Source organism: Tamandua tetradactyla, chromosome 9 (genome assembly GCF_023851605.1).
Source record: "Tamandua tetradactyla isolate mTamTet1 chromosome 9, mTamTet1.pri, whole genome shotgun sequence".
Classification (NCBI taxonomy): Eukaryota; Metazoa; Chordata; class Mammalia; order Pilosa; family Myrmecophagidae; genus Tamandua; species Tamandua tetradactyla.
In genome coordinates, this window is record NC_135335.1 from 116,305,515 (window position 1) to 116,323,973 (window position 18,459).

Sequence of the window (18,459 nt, forward strand, 5' to 3'; positions counted from 1 at the left end):
ACACCAGGACAGCCACCTGACTAAACGCCTTCACAGTGGGTTATGCCATTTTCACTTATTACATGCTAAGGGCAAAAGAACACAGGACTCTTATTTGACCTTTTGGGACGTAAGGAATATAGTTCCTTTTTATTTATCTGATTTCAGAGTTAATCCCGTCTCCAGATAATCAGGTTCACACTGAGATAAACTGAAGGCTGCATCTTCTAGAGCTGTGAAAGCCAAGAGCTGCCTCTGGTGGCTGAGCTGTTGAATTGTAGCTGATACTAATTGAGGTGTGCTATAAGTCTGAAACGCAAACCAAGAAAATGTCAACTATCTCAATAATTTACAGTTTTGATTATATGTTGAGATGATAGTATTTTGGACATATTGAGCTAAATAAAATATTGAAGTTTCACTAGTTTCAGGTGAGCCACAGAGGCTCAGTGGTAGAGTTCTCGCCTGCCATTCTGGAGACCCAGGTTCAGTTCCTGGCGCCTGCCCATGCAAAAAAAAAAACTCACTAGTTTCTTTTTACTTTTATTGTGGCTACTAAAAATTTTGAAGGTAGTCCCCACTGAAAAGTGCACAAAAAGTCATTTTTCCTTTAAACTGTCTTATTATTTTGTATATTCTTTGACTTCTTTTTGCATCCATCTTTCTGTTCTCCTAACACAAATGATTAGCTTGTAGAAGACAGGAAGATGGAAATGGTTAGCTTCACACTGTGATTTTTCAAGGGAGTGGGGATTGGTTGTCACCATGACTGGGGGAGCTGCTCTCATTTAGTGAGCAAAGATCAGGACTACTAACTCTCTCAAAATCAGGAAAATTCAGTAAGCAGGGGAAATTCACACAATGAATACACTGTGTGAGCCTGGGCTCACTTACCCTCCCTAGCCTCGGTTTTACCCTCCATAAGGTGGAGAAGACAAAAGAACCTTTCTCAGTAATGCTGTGAAGGATTTATTAAGGTGATTTCAGTAAGGCACCTTTGCACAGTAACTGGCACAGGTTAAGTACATCATAAATATTAGCCATTAATATTAGTGTCTTGGTAACAGGTGCTTCGAATACCAAGGACGTGCTTAGTGTGTTATTTCTGAACTTGTATGATTTGAGGTTATTTCCTGTTGGTACTATTAATCCTATTAATATATCACATTTTTGAAAACGTACTACCTCCCTGAGAATTAGTTTACCCCTCTGATGGTAATGGAACAACTTACAGAGATCTGGAGTTTGCAGAACAGAGCCATTTTCTCTGAATATCGTGATCTCTAATCAGTCCCTTTACTCCATTCCTGATGTAGATCATAAGAAGTTCATTTTGCACAGACCCTCCCTCCTATCTCTGAGAGCCTGGTAGTGCTGTGCATGCCTGGTCAGAAACCTCAAAATGTTCAAAGAGATTGCATTTGCAGGCAACTTAATTCAGAAACTCAGAAGTGGGGAAACAGGAAGAAGACTCCCTGTAATAGAAATCATGGGAGAGGTGATGGGTTAAGAGAAGGACCTTAGATTCAGGCTATCTTATCTTCTCTGTGAAGCACGAGTCAGGTAACTCTGGTGTCCTCACACAGCCTCTCCGAGTCTCTTTCCCATGGACGAAATGAGACACTCCACCTCCCAGGGCTGTCATCAGGACTCAAGGAAATAACCTAGGTTCGGTGTCCAGGCTGTTGACTTCATCCCCCACTCCTGCCTCGGTGTGCCTGGCCTTCGTGTCGCCCTCAATTTCATGATCTTCCCCTATCCTCCGCCCCCACCCCAAATCATGATGTACAAAAACTAGAGTTCAAGTTAAGTTCTCTCATTGATCGCAGCCATGACTTTGGAACACACTTAGGAACGTGTCATTAGTTATCTTCTCTTAGATCCACGTTCACAAATCAGAGGAGTGTTTAGTCCTTTTGAATTTACTCTTCATTATGATATAGCACAAGTTGATCACTCATTTAAAAACACTATTTCAAAGAAGCTTCTCCCCCACTTGAAATCGTAGCTTTAATGTAGTCCAATGAAATATAACTAAATTTTGCCATCCTCCCATGTATTTAAATTTATTTAATCACCACACCACCGTCCCACATGCATATTTGAAGTAATAATTTGCTCGGTGCCAACCCCAGCCATCCCCCCAGTGCCTTTGTTGGGGGAGCAGATTGGCAGCCAATAGTGGCTGAAGAGAATGCCTAGCTATTTTTAAAGCAATTCGTTAGAAATGTAGTTTAGTAATTTTTTATTGGCCATGTAATCTCCTTGACTTTCGTGTCAAGCAGTGGAATTTAAGACCTAGAAATTGTTTTAGAACTTCTAGCTACATCTTTACTACTCTTTATCAGTGAGGTCCAGGGATGCGAAAGGTCTTGCCCGAAGGTACCCAGCCAGTTGATGGCAGAGTCACACCCAGAGCTCGTGTCCTCCCTCATTGTCTGGTTCTTTGCTTCCACTGCATAGATTGTTTTTCATGCGATATAATGATGATCCTGCACATGAAGACATTAAATAAATACCTGAGTTTTGGGACAGAAGCCCCAGAAAGAATGCAGTTGGTGATAACCCCCTTTCTGTTTTTCCAATAGATTGCATTCAGTGGTCCCAGAGAGTGATGTATGGGCTCAAATGCAGCTGTCTTCAAAAGACTGATGTGAAAATTGACCAACAGGGGGAAACCTAATACAGCCTTTTGGATTCATTTGCTTTACTTCTAGACCCCTCGTAAAAGTTTACCCAAGCTCTTGTTGGAGCCAACAGAAAACATCTGTTGTTTTATTTATAGCCACAGTTTCTAAGAAGCATATTCTATAGCAGATGAAAAAGTAGTTGACAGCTCATAATTCATAAATTACTGGGGCCTAATCTGATAGAACAAAATGTACAAAACCCCCTCCTGTGGTTCGGCCCCGTCACTTCCCTTTTAACTGAAGACACAAGTGGCACAGCAGAGAAGTGGAGCACAGGTTGTTAGGGTTGTCAAGGGCCGACTATAAGATGAGAATGCAGAAGGGAATACCCTGCGGTGATAAATGATTGCTTTTGCCTCGGGGCTGTCCACCAGCCTGAGTCACTACTGCTTTTTAATTAACAGCATCACAGGTATTTATTTCTGTTATAGGAAACCAGCGTTTTCCTTACCATTCCTCCATTTAGCCAGGAAGTTTCAATTGTGTTCTACCTACAGATTTTTACCAGCGTAATTTCTGTCAAGAATCGAAAGTATTGATTAAAGTTACTGAAGGAATGATTCCAGATCTGGATCAAGCTTAATTTTGGACTCACTCCTTTTCTTTCACCAGTTAGCTCTAGGTGATGCCAACACAACTGCTTTTCCCCCATTGATTTTTTTATTTTTTAATTCATGAAAGAACTTTTAAATATTTGTACAGTTAATCCCGGACATTGTCCGTCACAGAATACACTGTGGTATACAGTCCCATGTTTCAGCCTCCAGCTTTCCTCCTGGTGACATCCAGAACTGGAAACTTCCCTTTCTACCACACTCACGCATCTTCAGCACTGTTAATTCTTCTCGCCATAACGTGCTCACCATGATCACCTCTGACCATTTCCAGATCCCACTGACTTGGAAGCAATTATACACCCACCCCTCAAACATCAACTGTTCATTTTAGCTGATTTCTGAGATTCTGTTTTGGAACATGGTCAGACTTCTTTACTCTGTTGGTCCTCCTGTGTATCGCAGCTAAAAAACAGGTGAAAGTGGATTGACACGAATCATTCTGTCCCACATAGTGCTATTCATTACCTGGGACTCTGAGAATTTAATGATATGACCCGACTTCTTCCCATATTGACCCTTAAAAAAGGAAACTCGGAATCAGAATCAGCCCGTGAGTTTCTTTAGCTGAGAGGTGAATAATGTCTTGTTCGTTTCACTAATGAACATGCTGTGTTGTGAGAGGTGAAAATTTATTCGCCCACCGGAATTAGTCACGGTTCAGAGGTAGTGACGTTGTATTATTTCATTTTTTAAACGCCTCACGCAGTTATTAAAGATTCTGTTTACTTTTATCTCAAAATCGTTATCCTTTATTACATATAAATAGAATAGTTTTATATCAGTGATTGTGGGGAAAGTTTTTTAATCGGAAAAAAATCTGACCTAAATACTTTTCTCATGTAATTCTTCTGCAGTAGCTGATAAAAACCTTCCGTGCAATGTTTTCAGGCCCCTTGTCTTTCTTGCCTACCTTTTCTTTTATTCTATAGTTTTCCTTCTCTCTCCCCTTCCCGTCACGGATACTTGAACCCCCTTCATATGTGCTTATTAAGGATATCGCATTCGATTTCATTTGGGGATACTTTGAAGTATAAATTAGAATGTTTGTATTATTCTAATTTAATTATTAATCAGAATATATGTATAGTTTTTAATCACAATATATGTATTTTAAAAATTATTTTCCCTGCACATTCGCCATCTGATGACCAACTAGAACGGTCTGTTTGTACCTTGCTGAGAGTGATAAGTTAGCCCGCTATATTTAGCTGACTAATACCCATTACATCCTTGGGGAAGAATGTGCTTAGTTTAGCCTTATGAGAAAATATTTAATAAATGCTGTCCTGAAAATATTTAGCCTGGCTGAGAGGGCTGGCAGAGCTTCAATCTTGATAAAGCAGAGGTAATGGCGAGAAGCAGGCCAGCCAGTCCAAGCTCAGGCTCCCAAGTTGAACAGATCCACCTCTTGTCACTAAGAGTTGTCACTGTGAGTGTCTCCTGTCGCCCAGTGTTTTTTCCAGCCATCTCCTGCAAAGACTTTTCACTCCTGCTCTTGGCTTTGTAACCTCCAGAATCATCAGGCAGTGTCCGCCTGAGGGAGCAGCCTAGGTCCATGGAGTAGCTGACAGCTGTCTTTGAAGTCCAGCGGCTCTTTAAAATCCGAGCTTCACGGATTGCTGGCATGACTTTGGACAAATTGCTTAACTTTTCAAGGCCTCAGAGTCCTCATGTGCAAAATGGGGACCATTCTAATGCTGCACAAGGCTGCTGTATAGGTTGAGTGAGATGAGGCACGTGAGGCATTGAGCAGTTTCTGATACTGAGCGTTCAGTATGTGGGCGCTGTAGTTGAATTTTCTTACTCCTCCCCACCACCTTCCAATACCACCCACCCCCACGCACCAGATTTTTGAGTGGAGCCTTTTGAATGTGATGTGGCAGGGAGAGCTCTGCCAGGGGTGTCAGAGATCTGGGTCCTAGTTCGCCTGAACTTACCATAGGACCTTGGACAAGTTGGGACTCCCGTGATTCCTCTCCACACGACAGCATCTGAGGTGTGCAGAGCAGAGCTCTACTGCCAGTCCCGCTCTTTTGATATCTAATGAAGTAGGACATCAGACCTCGTTAGGTTTATAGCTAGACCCACCCAGTCCATGGATGTGGTCCACCCAACACATGCTGAGATGTTTGGGTGGCGGCACCCCAGGGTCTAGTGTAAGACCAGCCCGTGACGAGCAGGGCACTCGGGCAGCGAGTGTCATGTTCTTAGGCATTGCTAGGACGCTTGCTCCCATGGTGATCTGGATTTTCTCTCTGTGGCTGGGTGGCCCCATCTTACGCCCTTGCTGCCACCCAGACTGTAGTGGGAGAATCAGCAGAATGGGACTCACCTGGGAACTTGTTGGAAATGCCAAGTCTGGTCCCTACCCCCAACTTTGGTCATTAATATGCACATTAAAGTTCAGGAAATATTCCCTTTAATCATATTCCCTTTAACCTTGAGAATATTCTGACATCTAGAGGGTGTTTACTGAATACCTATAGAATTGATAGGTGATACGTGATTAAATATAGTAAAATTTTCATTGTAAATTCTAAGTGGATGGTGTATGAGCATTCACTATACAGCTCTTTCAAGTTTTTTGCGTGTTTGAAAATGTCAGAGGGAAAAATAAACCCTCCTCTTTCTGTAGTTATTAGAATGGAATCTGGTGGTTCTTTCCTCCTCTGATTTCCATCCAGACTTTCTTAAAACTGCCTGTTCTCCCTAGCTGGACCGACTTGCCTCTTTTGGCAGTTCCACTCTCACTTTGCACTGGTTCCCATCTTGGTCAGCCAGCATCCTGCTTCCACCCCATTCGTGAAGTCCCAGCCTGGATCAAACGCTTTCTACTGGTTTCTAGTTTTGCCAGTAATTTCCTTCTCTCCAGCTCCCTCCTTACCTCTGCCCTCTCCTGATCAGAGGATTCTTCCATTGCTTGTGACAGTGGAGCTTCTCAAGTTAAACTTTAAGACCTGCTTTATTATTTTCAAGCATTTCTGACATTATATTTTGTAAGTTTGACTCTTAGAAAATGTGAATGGGAGATGAGCAAGTGTCTTCCCAAATTTACCCTCAGCCATGAGGCAGTGATAACTTGGGTTATCCAGCGTGCACCTACCTCCCTCTTCTTTGCATTTCGACGTATTTTATAGTGAGGGAGAATGTACTGATTTGCTAATTTGGGAACACGTATAAAAACTGGTATTATTAGAATAGCTTTATACTTGAACACATCAGAAAGTATTACTGCTACTCATTTGTGGGTTCAAGCATCAGATGCACCAGTGTCACTTGACACTTTTGGGGCAGTTACCCTTTGAATTAGGGAGTCTTGGAAAGAAGTTTTGGAAAACTCATCACAGGTTTCTTTCCTGCCTGGGACTTGTGTACTCTGGCAGTGGAAAGAAAGGCCCAAGCTAAACTCATGAATACTACTTAATGAGCTGTGTGACCTTGGCTAAATTACCTAATTTCTCTAGGTCTCACTTTCCTCATCTTTAAATGAGAATAGTGAAGACTATATGTCTTTGAACTTCCACAAAAAATTAATAAAAGCATTCTGCAGAATACTTAGTATGGGATGTATCTTCTAGTTAAATGCAGTAGTTCATTCATTCACTCATTCATTCGACAAAGAATGAAGCGCACACTGGGTTTACATTGGGTGGTTTGCTCCCCTCTTTCCTTTCCCCTTGGGGCCTCCTGAGTCACACTTCATGTGACATCCTTCTAAGCCAGCAGGCCAGAAGACCAACTTCCCTTATAAATCATTAGCCTCTGAAAACCTGTGGATTCAACTATAAATTGTTTTTTCTGGTGGGGAGAGGGGGAAGTTTCTTTCTTCCCCATTTACCTCCTGCCCAGCATTTAATTAGCTTTACACTGTACGTTGTAATCTTTAAATCGGCCTCCAGTTTAGGTGATAAGAATCACATTTAATTAGGCTAGCCTGTTCAAGATTAAATGTAATCTTGCATTTCAGTTATCTCTTAACTCTAAGGCTTTAGCGAAGGTCACCAGAAGCACAGCTGTAACGTCTGCTAGCATTTAGTAGGATCTTTTGCTTGATGTTTATTTCCTAGACCAGTCTGTTGTCCAGAAATAAAACTAACTGGGCAAAGGATCTTGGACTGCTGCTTTTGTTTTTAAGCTGCGGGGCAGAAGAGATAAGTGGGAGGAGATAAAGCTAAAGATATTAAATACTAGATTATCTGAAAAAAAATTGTAAACTTTTAATTTAAATCTGTTGGCAACTACTAATGCCCACCTACTACTTATTTCTGAAAATAACGTAGCTTTGGCTAAGATTTATTTCCACATCTACTCTTTCTACTCCCGTTTTCAGTTGCCATGCTTTTTATTTCTCCCTCCTCCAAAAAAAAAAAGAAAACAAACAAGCAGAAATCCTCCACCAAGCTCAACATAATTTATTACACGATCATTCCAACTTCACTTTTCCTTCACATTCAGAAAGCTCAAGAATAATAACTCAAATAGATTAGTGTTACAGCCCTTAAGGGGGAAAAATGTACAATAAATTGAAAACAATGCAGTAGTTTAATTGTATTTTCTGAAAAATAATATTTGGTGTGGAATGAAGGGCAAAATGCAAATGTCTGCTCTATCAAATAAGCTTCTACTTTGCCACCTTAAAAAAACACTGAGAGGGTTCTGTATTAATTATTATAGTTTCTAGTCTTCAAATTTATCATTTCAGTTGGGGATCTCAAAAATTTTTTAGTAATAATAATAAACAATACGTGACTAATTCTGACGCCAATAATAGCTATCCATTGGTTTGTGTTTTCTACATACTAGGCACCATGCCTTCCATGTTTGTGTATGACATTAAGTATGTCATTTATGTGAACTTCCCTACACTCACTTTGTTATTCCCATTTTACAGAAGGAAGACTGAGGTCCGAGTTAATTAACTTGCCCAAGATTACAATCAGTAAGTGGCAAAATGAGGCTTTAAAACCCATGCCTCTTTGGCTTTAAATCTAAGCTTTAAATCACTTCTATACTTTGATAAAATGGATGTGTTCCAAAATTTGGGAACCCATAATATGTTTTTTTGTTTTCTGTTTTTTAATAGCATTATCTTAGCCAGAGAGCACAGGCTAGCATTTATTATGGCTTTGCCCATAGAGCTTAAGAAGTATAGAAAGTCAGAGTACTAACCTTACAGGCATAAAATATGAATGTGCTTAGGAAGTTTATTTAAGAGAGAAATTGGTATTTCTTAGATTTTTGCCCACCATAATGTACGTTTTTCATGTAAGGTAATGAGAGAAATTATTTCAGACAAATCAAGTTTTGGTTTAGGAATAGTTAATAGACAGACTAACTTCTCAAATTAATATTGATCCATACTTTGCACATACATTTTCTTTTCTGTGTATTTTTATTCCATTTTAAAAGGTAAGTGGCAGTTTTTCACCCACTTCCAAGCTGCTTCCATTAGTAATGAAATACTTGGCTTGAGCAGTCTCTGGAGTCCCAGTATTTCAGCTTAAACTTTCCACTCAGAGCTGCCAGGCACTAACTCTAAAATCTCTCTTTTTTTTTTTTAAATGAAGAACGCCTCCAAAAGGTGCAGCTGTGTACCGGTTTCCTCTTGCACTTTTTGTAGCGGTGTTGGCACCACTTAAGGCAGGGAACGCCGCTGTCTCCCACACACCGCTGGTGCCCAGGAGCTGTTCAGGCCTGTCCATGTCGGTGGTTTGGGAAGGGCCTAAGACTGGAGAGAAGGCACTCTTCTGTTTCGTGTGATTGCTTGTCACCAGGGCAGAGCGGGGGAAATAGAACTGGTGGAAAATGCAGCCGTGGACGTGTCATCAAAAATTCTTTCTACAACCTGGGACACCTCACTAAATCCATCAGTGTCCTTATCAGTGCTGAAACCAGAGCCCTCCCTCCTTCTGATACCATGCATTGCTTAGCGTTACCCCTTTTATACCTTTCTCCTGTTCTTTCTTCTCTTCTTCCTAAGCGACAGTCATTTCTTTTGATGAAAAATGATTCAGCTAAATGAAAAACTGGTGTTGGATTGTAGGAGAGGAATCCTCAGGCTCACTCAGGTTCTTAAGAGTGGACTTGGTCCTCCAGATTTCTGCACTGTGCTGCAGCAGCCTTCGAAACCAGAAAACGTTCCTCAAGCAGGAATAAAAATCTTTCTAGAAGATGAATCCAATGAGAATTTACATGTAAACTTTTAGACTTCAGGAGGATCATGCTCTGGGAGTTGTATTTTGTTTGGTAGCCACTATATTTTCTGTATGATCTCTGTGTTTTTGTACCTTTTTCTTTTAGTACCCACGTATTTATAAAACCATGTGATGCAGTGCTTTCATCATGGGCTTTTTCTAAGAGCACCTTGCCATTGATAATATTCCTAGCCAGGGTCATTTTGTATTGAAATTTCTTAAAATAGAATCTAATGAAAATAGTAAAGAGCAACATCTTAAATTTAATGGAATTAAAGGAATAGTGGATTTTAGGATTGGTGTGAAAGGTGAATATTTGCTCTAGCCTACTTCTTAGACTTTACACTTTATCGTGTTGTCGATGTGGACGTCAGGCTTCTGTGACCTCCCAATGTCTAAATATTTTATGAGGGAAGTAGATTGAATCGCAGACATTGTATTAGAGAATAGGAAATCCTTGATTGGGTTTATTTTTTAATCATCTCATTAAATTTACCTTAAAGATTCCCGTTGCAAAGTCTTGATCCACTGTGACAATTCTTATATGTGAGTGTTAAAGCCTTTTTCAGTATTCGAAATTCCGTGGAAATTGCACTTCACTACATTACAAAAAGTAGTACGTATGCCTCCTAAAATATACGCTTAGCTTTTTTTTTTAATCGTTTTTAAGTAATCTGATGTTCACTTTGAGAAAAGTTCCAGTGCTCTAGCTAGCTATCACAATACTTTTCAGAAACTTCATGTGTTACTTGTATGAGTGAAAACAAGTACTTTGTAGCTCAGCTACAAAAAGGTAAAATACCTTTTTAAAAAATAAACAAAGAAACATTAAAAGGTAGGAAACTCGGAAGGTTTTGTTTGTATCATTATTTTTAAAACCAAAATGAAATAGATGGAAACTCTCTTATGTGTAGCATTTGCCAACCCAGCATTGTAACAACTGTTGGGCACATGTTTTGGTTATAATTAGATGAAATCTTTAATTATCATTTAACTTTCATATTTGCCTGCAAAAGTGATTGTATTGATGAGATTCTGGGAAGAGATAAGTTTTTTCTTCATTAAGTATTTCCATTTTCAGTTGTTGATGCTAAAGAGATTATTTATTAAAAGAAAACTGATTTACAAGGGAAGGGAAAGAGAGCTGTATGTAGACCATGTTAATATGTCTGCTCACATATCTGCTTTTTAACCCTTAGCATTTTGCATTTTGGTGGGTGCTAAGAATTGTAAGTTTCAGAAGACTAGGAAGAGGCACTGTTGTGAGTCCTAATTATATTTGTCTACATTATTTCTTAACCTATTTTCCTTCTCTTGCATACACTGATAGGATGGTGTTTCGTTTTGTTCAGTGTGGAAGGCATTTGTGGGAGAGGATCCTTTTGTGAGCTGATAATCCAGTAAGGCAAAGGGAAGTGGTCAATAGTTTATCTGAGAAAATGGCATGCTCTTTCATTCTATCGTATTTCTTTTTTATTTTAAGATGCTTTTAATTTAAAAGACCACGTGGAACTTCTGAGACATTTGTATTTTAATAATTTTCAAATACATTCACGTTTTAACATTTGGAGGATGTCATTGCTAGAGTTTTTTAGGAAGTCACCCACATAATCTGCTCATCTAGATAGTGTATCCTAAGACCTATTACTAGCCAGGAGCAGATGACTAGGTCTTCTCCTGAATATTCTGGGTATGGGCTTGTCCATAGGGCTGTATGAGTTCTCCAGGCGATCCCTGGACTCAGGCAAGTGTGGGAGGTAATTTGCTGAACTCCCCACTCAGCTGTTTGTGTGCTTCACAGTGACCGGAAAGCGATGGCATGTCTGTCCTGCCTTGTGAATTCCAGAATGTGTGACAGTCAGGACAGAGTCGCCCAGGATACTCTGCAGTAAAATTTACGTGCCTGAGTTAAGATGGTCATCAGCCCTGTGTCTTGTTGCCGTGTGTTCTGGGAGAGCTTTCTAGCCCTTTGGGGTCTTGTAGCACAAAGCTGACTTAAGAATCTTTCATCTGGGTGGGCTCAGCGGGCAAAGTGCTTGCCTGCTATGCCGGAGGACCTCGGTTCGATTCCCGGCCCCAGCCCATGTAACAAAAACGGAGAAACAGAATACAATAAAAACAAGAAAATGTTTAAAAATGTTTCCCTTTCTTCCTTCCTTCCTTCCTTCTATCCTTCCTTCCTTCTCTCTGTCTTTCCTTAAAAAAAAAAAAAAAAAAAAAAAAAAAAAAAAGAATCTTTCATCTACCTTTGACAAACTTGCCCGTGGTCCAGCTGTAGGGCTCTGTGTTTTCTAATGCTGTGGTCATTAGACATGGAGCTATTTCAGTTTATATCCATTAAAATTAGAATTTCAGCACCTCAGTCACAACAGCCACATTTCAGGTGCTCCCCAGCCTCATGGCTAGTAGCAGGACAGCGATGGAACACTTGCTTCATTGCGGAAGGTTCTGTTGGACAGCACTGCTGTAGGACTCTCTTCCATCATTTAGCTCTTCTCCTTGTATCCTGAGTCATTAATAGAGTTAGGTGGCAAGATCCCGCGTCCATCTACCGCAGAGCCTATTGCCATCTGAAAGGGACTTAGGCCAGAAGGTTTAGGTTTTGCAACATAATGTCAGGCTTCAGCAGTTCTGTGATCAAATTTAGTGTGATTTTACTGTACTTTTGATTGTGGATCTGGTTATGTTGAAACATGGGCTTAATTGGAAACTTGCTTAACATGATATATAGCTTATAATAAAGAACTACACCGCTAAAATCTCAGTGAAACAAAATTGCACATATTTAATTTTTCTTAGATTATGTAAACTATCTGTTCTTCTGTACAAGTGCATACTGATGAGCTGTAATTGTAAAAAAGTCCTTAATGGCTAATAAATGGGTTACACACACAGATATTTTCACAATGACTGTTACTTACATTTGCAGTTTGAGAAGTTTATGGTGAATATATTTAGCTCCCTCTTCTGGTTTATTATGAGAAAAAATATTTTTACTTAAAAATTGTGGGTTTTTTTTTTCTTCCCTCTTTGAGTTATCAATGATAACAGGACCTATCCTTTTTTTTGGAGTTAAGAATATAGTTATCAGTGAAATGCTGAAGGAAGTAATTTGTGAATGTCCTCAAATTATATTTTTCCTCTTGTGTAGCATTAGAATTGGTGGCACTAAATAAATAAAGCGTGGACAGAATAGTTTATGCAGACATGGCATTTCTTAGACTCCTAACTAACCAGAATATCTGTGTGCGAATGCAGGACCTGACAGCAGTGGGACAGGAACTCAATTTGAGTGTCAAGTAGTAGTGACCGTTTGCAGTGGCTTCTCTGTCGTTGCTGGGCCCACCCCTGACAGCTGTGAGGCCTGGAGAACAGGACAGAAGAAGGTCACATACCCTTTGTCTAAATATTTTCAAGTTCTAAGTCATGTTAAGCCATTTGTTCTGGTTTGCTAGCTGCCGGAATGCAGTATACCAGAACCAGAATGGCTTTTAAAAAGGGGAATTTAATAAGTTGCTAGTTTACAGTTCTAAGGCTGAGAAAATGTCCAATTACAACAAGTCTATAGAAATGTCCAACCACAGGTATACAGGGGAAGAAACCTTGGTTCAAGAAGGCCAACCGATCAAGTTCAGGGTTTCTCTCTCAAGTGAGAAGGCACATGGTGAACACAGTCAGAGTTTCTTTCTCAGCTGGAAGGGCACGTGGCGAATATGGCATCATCTGCTGGCTTTCTCTCCTGGCTTCCGGTTTCATGAAGCTCCCCTGGAGGCGTTTTCCTTCTTCATCTCCACAGGTCGCTGGCTGGTGGACTCTGCTTCTCGTGGCTGTGTCGTTCTGCTCTGCTCTCTCTGAATCTCTCATTCTCCAAAATGTTTCCTCTTCTATAGGACTCCAATAAACCAATCAAGACCCACCCAAATGGGTGGAGACACGTCTCCAGCTAATCCATTTAACAACCACTCTTGATTAAATCTCATCTCCAGGGAAATGATCTGATTACAGTTTCAACCATACAGTGCTGAGTAGGGATTAGAAGAAGCGACTGTGTTTACAAAATGGTATTAGGATTAAAATATGGCTTTTCTAGGGTACAGACATCATTTCAAACCAGCATACCATTCTATAAAATCTGTCCGTCCTCCTATGACAGTTACTCCTTAATGGTGACCAGGAGACTGGATTTAAATTTAGAGTCCCTGGGCTCCTGAGGGTTTTGTCCGAGAGCATGGCAGTATGGAGAGAGCTGGACCCATCCCTGGTTTAGGCACATCCAGAATACATCCCACCCACAGCCCTCTCCCACCAAGCCACAGTCTACTTTGGACTGTGGATCCCTTTTGGTAGGGAGGGAGGTCTTCCCTTCAGACGATGGACCTGAGGAAGAGGCAATAAGAGGCTATCTGGGCAGGGAATTCCAGGATCCTCTTAGTGTGTTCCAGGAGAGAAGAAGCAGTCATGTCCCCTTGGCCTTGAAAACTCATCACCTGGGGAAGATCCCCAGCTGGAGGGCAGGAGAGGGGTCCCTCTTGCTCGGGTCTGAGTGTGCTGGTGTCAATTATAATTAAATTATTTTGTATTTAAATTTTCTTCATTGACATCAGATGTAATTTTTCCCCCAATATAAACATCTTCTGCTTTTCTGCAGCTTCGACTCTTCTGGACCTTGCAGAACAATTTGCCCCACCTGACACTGCTCCACCTCTTCTCGTCAAGCTAGTGGAAGCCATTGAAAAAAAAGGTAATCCCGCTGGTGGAGGGAATGGTCGACTTGCTACACCTTGACTGTTATCATTTATGTTTGTTCCTGGACACTCATTAAATACGTTCTGTCACTTACTAAGTGTAGATGATGGGCTAGACACACAAATTATTTGGAGCTATGTAATGGGAAAATGATCTTATTCTGTTATTTCCAACTCTGTAGGTAGTTACTATATGGAAACTATATTAAATACTGCATAATTTCATGAATATAATGCACTTGCTTCTTAGTGCCCAGATGATTTTGCCCAAATCAGTGACCTGCCAGATAAGATTAATAGTATGAGTTGACTTCCAAAAACATTTGGTACATATCTAGAATAGACACTGGATAGAAATTAGAATGTCTTTCTGCAGCAGGCTCACAGGTTCTCCAGAGAGCTGTTTTGCACCCACCTTCTGTTTTGTGTGCTAGGTCTGGAATGTTCAACTCTATACAGAATGCAGAGCTCCAGCAGCCCAGCAGAGTTACGACAGCTCCTTGATTGCGGTGAGTGTCATAGAGCTAGAAATAAAATGGGAAAGATTCCTTACCCTTCTGTTTTAGGTAATGCACACACATACGAACTTCGTCTCTGTAGGGTTCTGAGTTGGAAGGGACCTCAGAAGTCAGCCATGCCAGTTCCCTCTGGTAACAGGGCAGACTGGTGCGAGAAAACCTCTGATGTTTGCTGAGTTGGCGTAAGTGTGCGCACAACTGCCTGCGGCCATGTCGGCTGTCACCACAGCCATGAGCCTTGGGGCGGGCACAGATTGCAGAGGAGAGAAACAACCTCTTGGAATTCCTCTGGCTCTGCATATCTATTATCTCACCACCATTGGTTACATCAAATTCATCTGAATGAGTTAAAAAAAAATAATTGTAAGCTTACGTCATTCGAAAAATGTCTCTTCTAAACTATTTTTCCTTTCCTTTCTCTTTCCTGTTTCCCTTTCCCTTTTCCCTTGTCCCTTTTTCCTTTTCTCTTCTTCTTTCCTTTCCTCTTCCATTTTCCCTTTCCTTTCTTTTTCATGCCATGCCTACATTAACATCATGATATTGGTATAGTCAGTGGTATGTGGGTAAATTAGCTCTCTGAAAAGAGAAAAAGCCCTGGTCTGTAGCCCTTGCCTCTTTCCATGATGTAAACATTTTCACCATGGTCAGTCTCAGGCTACCACTATGACGTCACTGATACAAGCCATCTCACTTCTGTTTAGATAACATTAATGAATTCTTTCAAGTCCTGGTTTTATTCGTCCCCCTTGCCATTGAGAAAAAAACAAAACATAGATCTGTACAGTGTGAGTCAGTTCATTGCCATCATTTCAGCAAGTTGTCTTCTCATATCACCTTCTAGAATCTCCCAGGTCCTTGTGCTCTCCCAATAGTTTTCTTCTTCTTTTAAAAGTAATTTTCTGTCTCAACGTTACTTAAACTGAATTTAAATGTCGAACCAGAAGAGTGAGGCCCCGTTGTGGAAGATGTATAACGGCGCTAAGATTCTCAAATGCTATTTAGTAAGTGAGAATTTGAAGCATGTACATAAATCTTGGAGGCAGCTTATGAAAATTTCTAGAAAAATGTTTCTAGAAAAAAAGGAAGATTCTAGATCTTTAACAGTAAGTAGTTTCACTAGAAATGCATAGAGTGAATGTTTGAAACTTTAAAATGTTAATAGGAAACTTCCTTTTCCCTTTGCACGTGGAAATCAGCCTTACACATGTGCAGATTTTATCCCCTGTGCTGCTGTATCTCCTGTCCAGCCCACAGGAGTTGGTAATTAGAAGTTAACTGGCACAAAGTTCAAGGTGAAAAGACTCTTGTTTTTCTGTATTTCTGAACAGCTTTAAAAGCAGGTTAAGCACACGCTGAAATTTGTCTTTAGCCAATTGAAATAAAGAAACATGTTTTGGTCAGAAAATTGGTCACATTGTGAACATGTTAGAAGTCACAGGAAATGTTTAGACATCAGAGACCTTTGAATTGGGAGTTATTTGAGAAATAGTGGTTAGGTCTTTAATTTGACCAAATGCAAAGTGATACAGTTCAGCTAAAAAAAAAAAAAAAAAAAAAAAATCTTCACACCACCCATGAAGTGAGGTAAAGAACCAAATTCACGTCAGCAATTTATTTTGACAGTCAGCTTTCCTTCTTGAGATCAAAACACACACGTAGAAAACTGGTTTCCGTTGGTCAGAATAGATGCAATAGTACTGTACTATAAAATATAAAAGTACATTTATTGGCCAGAGTAGAGGTCCTAGTACTGCATCATCAATTCTGCTGGAATTTGGCATAAGGTGGGCTTATCTTAAATCCTGCAAAAGGGTTTTTACATTCAACCCCTAAAAAGCCTGCTTTAGCATACACTTCCAGTGTTAGAGAAGGGCTTCGGCGAATTACCCTCAGAGCTTTCTAATTCAGCCCACAGACACTTAACAAGCACTTTCAGTGTGCTGGACACAGGCATGCCGCAAGAGCAGGTGGCCAAAGGTCCTGTCCTTGCGAGTACGGGGAGTACATAATCACGACGTGTCCTGGTAGAGAGCTGCTCTGCGCTCCAAGAGGAGCATGTGGGGAGCCTGTGAATATTCCAGGGGAGGAGCATGTGACTATTTAGTGTCTTAATGTTTCTGCCATATCACCAAAATGTCTATCACATTTTTTTCAAGAAAAGCAAATTATGTAAAATTAATTTGCTAGGCAAATAGGTGTATTAAATGAGGCATGCAGGAGCTGAAGTGTACAGGGGACCAGGAGCTTGCCGAGCAATTGGCAGCTGTGGGGCAAGCGTTCCTGTGCTCATGTGCACGCAGTTGTATCTGGCGGTGCTCCTGGTAGCTGCATCACTTTCAGTGTGGACCTTTATGCAGAGATCTGGTATTACCCTCCCCACACCTGTTACAGATGTGATATATCAGTTCCTTGTAAGACATGAAAGAGATTTAGCCCTTTGCCTCCTTACATCTAATTCTTTTCTTCAAAATGACCTACCCATATTTCACAGCCGACCGATTTTTCCCAGAGCTTTCTGGTATTGTGCAAGAGATTATCTTTCGTAAGATCTACCTAGGTAGTAAGGCAAGTTTGGTGGCTGATGATGAGCCCAGGGAACTTTGTGTAGCTTCAGTCTCAGCCTGGCATGATTTATAGTCCACAGATATCCAGGATACCATGTTCTTCTACTTCCTCATGCTCAGACACCTGGGAGCAAGCTTGATGGCTTCTCATTCTCTCCTAGGCCACAACCCAGTACAATCAATCATCGAGGGATGTTAGTTCTTGATAATGTCTCGCACGTTGTTTACTACCCTCGCTTTTCTCCACATTACCAAAACTGGTGTCTCCACATCCAGCCTCATTCCTTTCCAGCGTGTCCTTAACACAACAGTTAATAGCGCTGTGTAAAAGGAAGTGCGTGTTCATCAGCCACCGTTTCGGCTTTGAGGACACACGAGTCCCCTGGTAGTTTCCCTTGGGGTCTGTCTTCCACATTGCTGGTGAGCGCCCTTCAGCTCTCCACGTGCCTCTCCTTGTTTCCTCCATGCCCGTGGCCATTGCTGTCTCCACCCTGTGGCTCCCACACCCCTTCTTCCCGCCAGGCACGCTGCCTTCTTCTACCCCGAGTGCACGAAGGGTCTTGCATTGTGAGTGCTCAGAGATGGTTTTTGATTAACATCACCCCAGTTTGAGCTGCTTGACCTCTGCTTCACCTGAGGGATTTTCTGGACAGGTGTGCTCATCTTGTCTGCCGAGACAGGTTGGTTTAGTATACCCTCTCAGAATGAGAGGGGAAAAATTCTGAAGATGTTAAAATTCCTTTTATGGACATTTATTCTTAAGGTTGGTCACTAACATTCTGTAATATGGTATTGTGTAACTCGTCATTCTATTACATTCATTTTATATTAACTCTGAGATGCAGTGTTTATCAACTTCAAATTTTAGGAAATCTAGGAATTTGTCCTCCTCATTTTCCTGTTGAGTTTTAGGAAACGGATTTTTAACCCATTCCTTGGTAGAACCCTTCTCAGTCTGGGCAGACCCACGCACCACGGGGTATTTAGAAATGTTTTCAGGATGTTATGCTTTTGCTACCCTCAAAATCTCGTGTATTTACTGGCATCAAGAGCAGGGGCCCCGGGTTGTTAAGTTCTTGTAATTTGTGGGATAGTCCTACACAGCGAGAATTCGTTCTACCTAAAGGCTCCTGAGAAGCACTCTTAGTAAGT

General features: G+C 40.9%; 1 protein-coding gene and 1 long non-coding RNA gene across 7 annotated transcripts in view; one reads left to right on the top strand and one right to left on the bottom strand.

The window, feature by feature from the left end:
• The window catches only part of PIK3R1 (phosphoinositide-3-kinase regulatory subunit 1), a 106,001-nt gene that overhangs the window by 65,129 nt on the left and 22,413 nt on the right, over window positions 1-18,459 (top strand). For all 5 annotated transcript variants that reach the window (XM_077117397.1, XM_077117400.1, XM_077117399.1 and 2 more), the window contains 2 exons: window positions 14,129-14,221; window positions 14,660-14,734. In XM_077117397.1, the coding sequence (XP_076973512.1) occupies window positions 14,129-14,221; window positions 14,660-14,734 (168 nt within the window). The remainder of the gene's footprint in view (window positions 1-14,128; window positions 14,222-14,659; window positions 14,735-18,459) is intronic.
• LOC143647397 (uncharacterized) lies at window positions 116-15,354 on the bottom strand. 2 transcript variants are annotated; one of them, XR_013158032.1, is made up of 4 exons: window positions 15,117-15,354; window positions 14,641-14,749; window positions 5,224-5,326; window positions 116-288 (listed from the first exon to the last, which is right to left on the bottom strand). It is a non-coding gene; the product is annotated as an uncharacterized LOC143647397 (long non-coding RNA). The 2 variants fall into 2 exon arrangements; XR_013158031.1 differs by lacking the exon at window positions 116-288 and adding an exon at window positions 2,215-2,471.